Source organism: Microcaecilia unicolor, unplaced genomic scaffold (assembly GCF_901765095.1).
Source record: "Microcaecilia unicolor unplaced genomic scaffold, aMicUni1.1, whole genome shotgun sequence".
Taxonomy (NCBI): domain Eukaryota; kingdom Metazoa; phylum Chordata; class Amphibia; order Gymnophiona; family Siphonopidae; genus Microcaecilia; species Microcaecilia unicolor.
In genome coordinates this window covers 56,752-66,631 of record NW_021963374.1, presented here as the reverse complement: position 1 = coordinate 66,631, position 9,880 = coordinate 56,752, and the positions used below count along the sequence as shown (strand labels likewise).

General features: G+C 42.8%; 1 protein-coding gene across 1 annotated transcript in view; it reads left to right on the top strand.

Moving 5' to 3' along the window:
- The window catches only part of LOC115459256 (nuclear receptor subfamily 1 group D member 2-like), a 47,737-nt gene that overhangs the window by 20,121 nt on the left and 17,736 nt on the right, over positions 1-9,880 (top strand). Inside the window, exons 6-7 of the mRNA XM_030189111.1 lie at positions 2,461-2,646; positions 4,669-4,879. Of these exons, the coding sequence (XP_030044971.1) occupies positions 2,461-2,646; positions 4,669-4,879 (397 nt within the window). The remainder of the gene's footprint in view (positions 1-2,460; positions 2,647-4,668; positions 4,880-9,880) is intronic.

The following is a 9,880-nucleotide window of genomic DNA, read 5'->3' as shown; positions in this document are numbered from 1 at the left end:
CTTCTCCCTCAACAGCCCTCTTTGGCTTCCTTCCGCCCAGCCATAGCATAAAACTCATTTTACTACCCTGCCTGAAGTCGTGACTGCAAAAGAAGCAGAGTACAGCCGGCTTGCCTTCAGCTTTCCCCTTCTCTCTCAGCGTCCCGCCCTTGCGTAAACAGGAAATGAGGGCGGGACCACAGCTGAGAGAGAAGGGGAAAGCTGAAGTCGAGCCGGCTGTACTCTGCTTCTTTTGTAGTCACTACTTCAGGCAGGTTAGCAGTGGTGTACCCATGACGTCAATTCAGGAAATGGATACAGCCTTACAGAGAGCACGAATGCTTCAAGGCTTTTCTGCCACGGAGTCAGCTTCAGAACGTTGGAGGTGCTTTTTATTGTATAGGATTAGTTCAGATTTTTATGCACATGCATTGATACACTGGTATTTGAGAATAAAAAAATGAAAGACTGAAGATTTATGGTACATGTCTGAAGGATTTAGCAAGGTTTTCATTTTTAGGGCTAGATACTACTACTACTACTACTACTATTTAGCATTTCTATAGCGCTACAAGGCGTACGCAGCGCTGCACAAATATAGAAGAAAGACAGTCCCTGCTCAAAGAGCTTACAATCTAATAGACAAAAAATAAAGTAAGCAAATCAAATCAATTAATGTGTACAGGAAGGAGGAGAGGAGGGTAGGTGGAGGCGAGTGGTTACAACTGGTTACGAGTCAAAAGCAATGTTAAAGAGGTGGGCTTTCAGTCTAGATTTAAAGGTGGCCAAGGATGGGGCAAGACGTAGGGGCTCAGGAAGTTTATTCCAGGCGTAGGGTGCAGCGAGACAGAAGGCGCGAAGTCTGGAGTTGGCAGTAGTGGAGAAGGAAACAGATAAGAAGGATTTATCCATGGAGCGGAGTGCACGGGAAGGGGTGTAGGGAAGGACGAGTGTGGAGAGATACTGGGGAGCAGCAGAGTGAGTACATTTATAGGTTAGTAGTAGAAGTTTGAACAGGATGCGAAAACGGATAGGGAGCCAGTGAAGCGACTTGAGGAGAGGGGTAGTATGAGTAAAGCGACCCTGGCGGAAGACGAGACGGGAAGCAGAGTGTTGAACCGACTGGAGAGGGGAGAGGTGACTAAGTGGGAGGCCAGCAAGAAGCAGATTGCAGTAGTCTAAACGAGAGGTGACAAGGGTGTGGATGAGGGTTTTGGTAGAGTGCTCGGAAAGAAAGGGGCGGATTTTACGGATGTTGTAAAGAAAGAAACAACAGGTCTTGGCGATCTGCTGGATATGAGCAGAGAAGGAGAGAGAAGAGTCAAAGATGGCCCCAAGGTTTCGAGCTGAGGAGACAGGGAGAATGAGAGAGCCATCAACAGAAATAGAAAATGGGGGGAGTGGGGAGGTGGGTTTGGGGGAAAAAAATATTCTAAATATTTTTTTTTTCATAGAAACAGAATAAGAGAAGCTCTTTTTGTTGTATCTGGCCGTCAATATGTTCTGCAGCCAGTGCAAGGTATACTATTTCAGACATAGTCGTGATTCTTCAGGCCGCAGCAAACTGTCTTCCAAAACAGAAAGTTTCAGTACTAGGTTAAAATGGTTACTTGATCTATTTTTGACTCTGACCCTCACTAACGTTTCGAACTTTCATAGCATCCTTGATGTAGTGAAATGTAATATGTTTGTGCATAAAACCAGAATCAAAGTAACAAGGTAGGAACAAAGGCACGTATCCATCTGTTTAGGTAGCAGCACACAGACCTAGTTAAGATTTTGCTTTCAAAAGTAATTTAGGAACTTTAGTATATTAAAATACAGTGGAGTAGAGATGGAAGTCAACATCCTACCTGCTGTTTATTTTATGTGGCTAGGTGTTAGTTTTCTGGCCATTTTTTCAGCGCTGGGGTATGTCAGGCTCATCCTCAGTCTTTGGTGTGTAAGTATGTGTTTGTATGTGACTACCTTCTTGTGGCAGGCATGGGCTCTGGTATCTCGTTCTAAGTATGCTGGTGGCAGGCCACCATGTAGTATTGTCACCATACTGATTCCCTTCAGCTGTCTCAAAGCAGCTCACAGCATTGTCAATTTGAGACCCCAGTACCTTTCATTCAGATGCACTCTTTTTGCTTCTCAGTTACTTTTATAGTTACTGACCTCATATTAGCCAAAACTTTTTAAACTGGGAAAAAGTACAGAGCCAGAAAGCTGAGGTTTGAACTGGGGAAAATATAGGCAGAGCATAACAGTACATAACACACAAGTTACAGATTTTCCTCTGGAGAAAAGTGTGTTTTTTGTTTGTTTGGGGTTTTTTTTTTTTTTGTTGTTTACCAATATTCCATTAACCTGCTTCCTGTAGTTCGTAATGTTTTAGTTCTGTGCATTTTCAGTTCTCTTGTCTTTTCTGTGTTTTGAGTCTTGTGAATGGCTGGAGGTGCAGTGTGTGATGCTTACAGAGTTTGTGCTCTTTACCAGGTGTGCCCCATGAGCCTATCTCCCTACATGGACCCTGGCAAATCAGGGCAGCAGATTTGGGAGGAGTTTTCCATGAGTTTCACGCCGGCAGTAAAAGAAGTGGTTGAGTTTGCTAAGCGTGTTCCAGGATTCAAAGACCTCTCGCAGCATGACCAGATCAATCTGTTGAAGGCTGGTACCTTTGAGGTGAGTTTTGCACAAAGTGACTAGGTTTCAGATCTTGAGAGCACATCAAGGCAGCTATTTACTAAGCTTCGTTAGCTATGTAGTGCAAGAATTACCATAAGCTGACAGTTAATCTAGATATTAACCCCCCAGATTCTATATATGGCATGCCAAGTAGCGCATGTAAATTTACACGTGTTATCAGATAGTTAACGGGCCAGTTAGTGTTGATTAGCTGATAACCAATTATCAACACATGGCCATAATTGGGATTTACACTAGCATCTTTTTAGACATATTTTAAAAAGAGGCACAAGTAAATTTTAGTGCACATAGCCAAAGATAGGGCGGCGTGGCAATGGGAGGAGTGTGGGCGTGTTGGGACCATCAATCAAGTCTACACGCATGGTTATAGAATTCAAGGGATTGTGCCTAGATTTAGGTGCAGTCATTTACATCAGCTTTTCACTGGTGTAAATAATGGCTGCACCTAAATCTAGGTGTATCCACTTGGCCTATGCACTATTCTGTAAACCACGTCTGAATGTAGACACAGCTTATAGAATACTGCTAGTGTTGTATATTTTTCTGATTCTTGTAGTCATATGGGGACATGGAAAGACATTTTTATTTCATCTGTTTATTAAAAATGTATAAAGTTCTCAGTGTGTTCCAGTAAATTTGGACATATAAATAATCAACATTTAAAACCATATCTGACCCATATTGATGACAACCATATATGCATGCCTAAATAAAATAGTGCACACACACTCCTGGGATATACCCAGCATTCCTCTTCAGACAATACTGATGGATGAAGTTATTTCATAAAAACATTGGTGAACAAAAAATACTTTCTTATGAATATTCATGTAGTCAGTATCAATTCTGATATTAGCTAGCAACACGTTGCGAGACCCTCGTCCAGGAATTGAATCGGCACAACTAGGGGTAAAAGATCTACACACTCATTTCACAGATGGTAACCATCCTGCTTTGGGAACGAAGGGCTCTATTTGAGCAATAAAAAGTCAACCGGTACTAAAGATGTACTTTGTATCAAGAGACTCGGTGCTTTTAAATATTATGGCAAAAATTGGGAATTTTCGCCATTCAACCAGTAGCCAACATAGTGTGAACATTGTTGGAAATAGTGGTTGTATACTATGGTATTTGCCAGTAGGTGGAAAGTCACATTCTGAACTAGCTCTAAGGTCGTTATCAATTTACAAAAATTCTGATGTGGTTTTAAAAGGTTTGAATGGGCCGTCATGTGTTTGCCTTGTGAGGAATGGACAACACTGCTACTGGTGTCCTGCTGTAGTGCCATAGATGTTTGAAGACCTCCCATCTACTTTGCTGTGACAGCTTCTAGGATATGTCCTTTTAAGTCATCATTTCTCAACCTGAGCCTTGGACCCATCGGTCAGGTTGGTTTTCAGGATATCCACAGTTTATATGTATGAGATATATTTGCATACAATATCTGTTGTGGATATCCTGAAAACCAGCCTGGCTGTGGAGGTCCACTTTATGCCTTCATCATTAGGTTGGTTAATTTCGCTGTCACTAGATCTTTAGTTTTACAGAGTTTTTCGCCCAGTGATAGAAACGCTGCGTGAGTTATAATTTGAGCAATATATAACCACGCACAAAACCGTAGGTATTTTGCCAGCGGTTTCTGAGGGCTTTTCTCTGTTTATACCAATTTAACACAAACGAGTTCACGTTGGAGCCAGTTTGTATGGTATTGGTTTACATGTTTTGCTCCAACGACACTGCATTTTGTTCTAGTGATTACAATGCTTAGGCTACCTGTATAGTGGCTGAATATTGCCACTAGACGGATATTATATGATTTCTGTGCAGAATAACATATTTGGTTGTCTCCGGGAACACATGACTAAAGTCATTAGACTTCAGTCATGTTTTCCTAGAGAGGTTCCATATAGAAAGACCACCTGCAGTTCTTGACCTGGTGTGCTTAATTATTATCTTACAAAATAAAATTTATTGGTAATTTTTGTTTTCTTTTACCAGGTTTTAATGGTGCGCTTTGCATCACTGTTTGATGTGAAGGAGCGTACTGTCACCTTTCTAAGTGGAAAGAAGTACAGTGTGGATGAATTGCGCTCTATGGGAGCTGGGGATCTGCTGAACTCAATGTTTGAATTTAGCGAGAAACTCAATGCCCTGCAGCTTAGTGAGGAGGAGATGAGTCTCTTCACAGCAGTTGTGCTGGTATCTGCTGGTAAGGAAAGAAAGTTAGTGTGATATGCACGCCGGGGTCTGCATGCTTTTGCTTGGCAAAGAGATGAGGGTTGCAGAGTGCAAAGCACAGTTAGAAGACTGGTAAATAAAATGTACCAGTTGTTATTTGGAAATCATAATACTTCCATGGTGATTCAGGAAATGGGTGAAAAATAATATTAAGGAATTTACTTGTCAAGTCACAGTATGTTGCTGTAGCTTCCATTATTTGCAGTAGGTTCTATTCACTCATGTTACCACATGTTGCACTTTGATAAGTAAATGCAGATGTAGAACAACTAGAGTTACTAATGTGATCTAGCTATCGTGATAGCTTGATAATGTGCATTAATGCTATTAATGCACCTTGTTTCATAACGGTCTCATTTTATGTAACAGGATATAGGGTCCGATGCACAGCGGTACCCGTTAAATACAGGTGCTGTGGAAAAAAATACCCAGTCACAAACAGCAACCAGTGCACAAAGGGGATTGCATGCAAATGAGATTCACGGATCCCCCTTTGTGCATCGGTTGCTGTTTGCGACTCAAAGCTGTCAAATTCATTTGTGGCTGCTTTTAAGTGCGTTTGACAGCTTGCACAAAGTCTCTGGTGGTTCAGTGGACTGCCTCCCAACCCCCCCCCCCCCCCCACCCCACACACACACAAGAAAATCCCTGTTGGTTCAATGGAACACCCTCTGACCTGATCCTCTCCCAACAAATTCCTCGTGGTTTGTGGACCATGGCCCCCCCCCTCCCCAATCAAAAACACACTGGTGGTCTAGTGACCCCCCCCCCCAAAAAAAAAAAAAAAAAAAAACCTTGAAAAGTTGGAGGCAGGAGACCAGTAGCAACACCTCCCTCCTGCCTCTGGGCCCACCCGGAAAAAAATGTTGGTGCCCAACCCTTCCCAGTTCATTCTGGGATCCACTGGGAGAGGCTAAGTGCCATATAAGGAGTTTATTTCCTTATATGGTGCTAAGACCCTCTCGGTGCATCACAGGATGCACCAGGCAGGGACTTGCCATTTTGAGAAGACAGGCCCAGAGACAGGAGGAGTTACTCCTGCCTCCAACTTTTTAAGGGGGGGGGGGGCTTAGACCATCGGGTAGATTTTTGCTTTGGGGAGAAGGCTGAGAGAGGGTGCATGGGGGGGTGGGGGTTGGGGTCCACTGGACCACGAGGGTGATTTTGCTTTGGGAGTGGGGGGCGGGGACCACTTGGGGGATGCAGGGGTCGGTTCAGCGGTTCTACTATGAGCGCCTACCATGGGGAGCAATCTGCTTGCACAGTGCAACAGGCTGCTCCCCATAATAACAGGTCCAGACCTGCCATAAAAGTTTGCACATTTAAAGGTAGGCGCTCATGGTCTGTGCATTGCTCGGAATGCTCATACTGATGAGCTCTTTGCAATGCATTTACTTAGGGTTTTCAGTAGTTGCTAATGGGGCACGTTAGAGCCATGGAAAAACCCCCTTGTGCATTACTTGCTAAATAATGTTTGTTTTAGACTGGCTACAGCCAGTCTAAAGCAAATGCCAGCATGGTAAGCTTTGTGCATAGGGCTCTTAGCATGCTTTAGTAATTATCATTGTAGTTCATGTTAGGAAACCGAGGAGCATTCAGAAAGGGTACTTTTATTCCAGTAAGTTTAATTTCTTTAAAAATTGTGGTGTGTTTGTAAAGACACCTGTGGAGTTTCCTCCCTATTTTCTCATAAGAGAAAAGGGCCCCAGGTGAGAAAGGATGTAGTTTAATGGTAAGGCTGGTTTTATTTTGTTCTTACAGTGTAGGATTGCCACAAAAAGAGGCAGCACCTATCAAAAAAGCCTTAGGCTGATTCCTGCTCTGACACAGTTTTTCCACATGGTTGATACTAGTATGTCCTTGACTCACCTGGTGGAACTCCATTATTACTGTAGGAGCTAAAATTTGGGACCAGATGTACTCAATTTGGTTTTAGACAGAAAAGGGGACAGATTCTTTGCCTTTTCTCTTAAAAGTATTTGGAAACTTCTTCCTTGGTCTGGGTTTCCTGCTTCTCTGTGTCAGAGTCTGAAGAGATCTGTAACCTGTGTAATGGAAGAATTAAAAAAAAAAAAAAAAAAAAGGCTGATTTTTGATCTTGTGACTTAGTTCCTGATTTAGCCATTCCAGTTTCAGATTTGTAGCTGATAGTGTCTTAAATTAAATCTAGCTGGCCAAAATCTGTCTTGCTAGATTTGAGCCTATAGCCACATAGAGCCTGCCTTAGTGGGATTATGTGGGATATAAATGTTCACAATAAATAATTGTTTTGCCTAAATTAGGCACAAGGAGGGAACTTCTGAGAAAGTACGTCTGTTTTTAGAGGTGTCAAGAATCGAATCTCACTGATTTTATAGTCTGCCAAATTACCCAAAATGATTCAAGGCAGATTACAGAATTTAAAAAAGCCAACAAAACCTGGAAATAAAGTATAAAAAGAAAATAATTCAGGCACCTAAATATTTATTACATAGGTATGTTAAGTAATGCCAAAATAAAATAGGAGCCCTTTATCTTGACTGAATTTGGTAAATTATTCCATATATGAACTGCCTGAAATTAAAAATAAGTATTCAAGATTTTATTGCAACATAAACCAGGAAGCTGTAGTATACCTTTTAGAAAAGACAGCTCTGCTTAAATTAGGAAAAGATAGGGGAATTTAATATTCAGGTATAATCACTCTAAAACCCCCTGAAAACAAGACCTGCCATTTTGAATTCAATATGTGCCCCCACCCCCACCTCCTCCGGACCTACCGTACCATCCTGGCAGTCTAGTGGTGGGTTGGGGCAGGAGCAATCACCACTCTAGCAGTAGGTGGCTGCTGTGACTTCCAGTGATAGTCTCATGAGATTGCTGCTGGAGGTTGTGGCAGCCATTTTGAGATTGGAGCCAGCATGGGCAAGAATGACTGCAGATTGTTCCTGCCCTGACTTGCCCATAGACCACCAGGGTGGTACGGTAGACCCGGGGGGGGGGGGGGGGGTCTATGAGTGGGTCTGGGAGGCGGGGTTCTTCTGTTTGGAGAGGGAGGGAGAAGAGGGCAGCTCTTTCAGTTAAGGGGGGGGGGGCTGCAGTGATGGCAGCAGCAGAGGAGTAACACCATGGGGGAGGAAAGGAAAGGGAGACTTGCTGGACATCATGGGGCTAGAAGGTAAGGAAAGAATGCCAGCACCATGGGGGAAGGCTCAAATATAAACTGATATGCAATTTCTTTTTCTTTTTTGGGTGGGGGCCAAAAATTCCCAGTTTATATTTGAATGTTGAATATTCATGAGACAGATTTGCATGCAGTGCCTCCACTGCATGCAGATCTCTCTCATGAATATTTATTGTGGATATCCTGAAAACCTGACTGGCTGGGGTGCCTTCAGGACCAGGTTTGGGAACCACTGCTTTATAGAAGACCAGCGTAGCAGGTTAAATAACATGCATATAATTTTTAGACATGACCTCTTATGCCAGCCGTAGAGCTGGTGAAAATGCGTCAAGAAGAGGAGACTGCTTAGAAATGCACGTAAATTATAGTATTCTACGGTATGGGTTTGGGATACATTGCTTGCAATCTGTAACAGGAATAATTACCATTGGCTTGTATGTGTTTCAGCACTACTGTGCTCATGGCTATTCTGCAAGGATCATGTGCATTTGGCACCCTCCCTGAAGGCTAGTTTGGTTCAGAGCATTAGGCCTGTGAAGGCTGGTGGATCGGTACTGTGCCAGCAAAATTCTGTGTGGCAACAAGATGGAGAAGATCATCTTTGTGAAGAACCACTGCTCTACTCTCTCTTTCATTGGTTGTAACAGATCAGCCTGGCACAGCCAAGAAGCAGCCCTACCCAAATGAATAGCTGTTCTAAAGAAGGTCTTCGTGCCATGTCTCAGGCAAAGACAGTCACTGCAACAGCAGTAATAGTCACAGAAGCAGTACAGCAGGAACAGGAGAGAGCTGAGGGTCAAGTCTATGTCCTAACCCAGATGTGCTAGGACACATGCTTGGCATGATAAGAAATGAACAACTCATGGGTTTGGAGGATAATCAAGCCTAAAGGCTAAACTTCTCTGATGCTGAGGGTTTGTTCTCTCTACACTTTCAGCCAGCTTCTTCCAGCAGGGTCAGTTACAAAAGAGCTAACCTACCTACAAGAGAGCTTGGTGGACAGAGTCCTGGAAGTAGACATCAACAGCTTTTCCTCCAGATATATTTAAATTCAAGGTAGGAAGGAGGACTATCTTGGATCTGAGAAGCCTATATGAATTTCTAGTCCAGGAAAATGAGTTTGAAATAAATTTGCCACAGACCATCTTACCCTTTCTAGATGTCAAGGACTGATTGTTTCTTGGCTTTCAAGGAAGCATATACACACTTTGTGATTATCCTCTATATATATCAAAGTTTCCTGTTCTTCATGGCATACAGTTTCCATTTCCAGTACAGGATGCTTTATCTCATCTCAAGGACATGAAGTTTTCACAAAATCTTTGGCAGCAGCAGCCCATCTATGTAGATTATGGTTTTTCTTGTTTCACTGCCTTAATGACTGGTTGGTGAAAGGTTTTTTATTAGAGACCAAATGGTCCCTCAGGATGACAATGCATTGGTTAGAATAATCAATCCCCAAGTCAACATTCAGTCATTCCAAAGTCTCCAATCTGTTGCAAGCTATCAAGTGAAGCAGGCATTTTTTCTAGAGCAGAATGTAGGCACCAAGATCTCTTGTTTGATCCATGATGACGTTGCTTGTTCTTATGGTATCATAGTTTCAGCGGGCACAAAAGTATTAGGAAGATTAGATGGTACTCTTTCATATCAGATTACATTTAATGACCAGGTCCCTTGCTGGTTCTGATGTTGGATAATAAAAGGCAACTCAAGGTCTTGTGTTCTGTCGGCTGCAGCATCACTTAATGTTAGCTGTGAATGCATCCAGTTGGCGTGGGGAGCACAGTCCTGACCATTCACATCCAA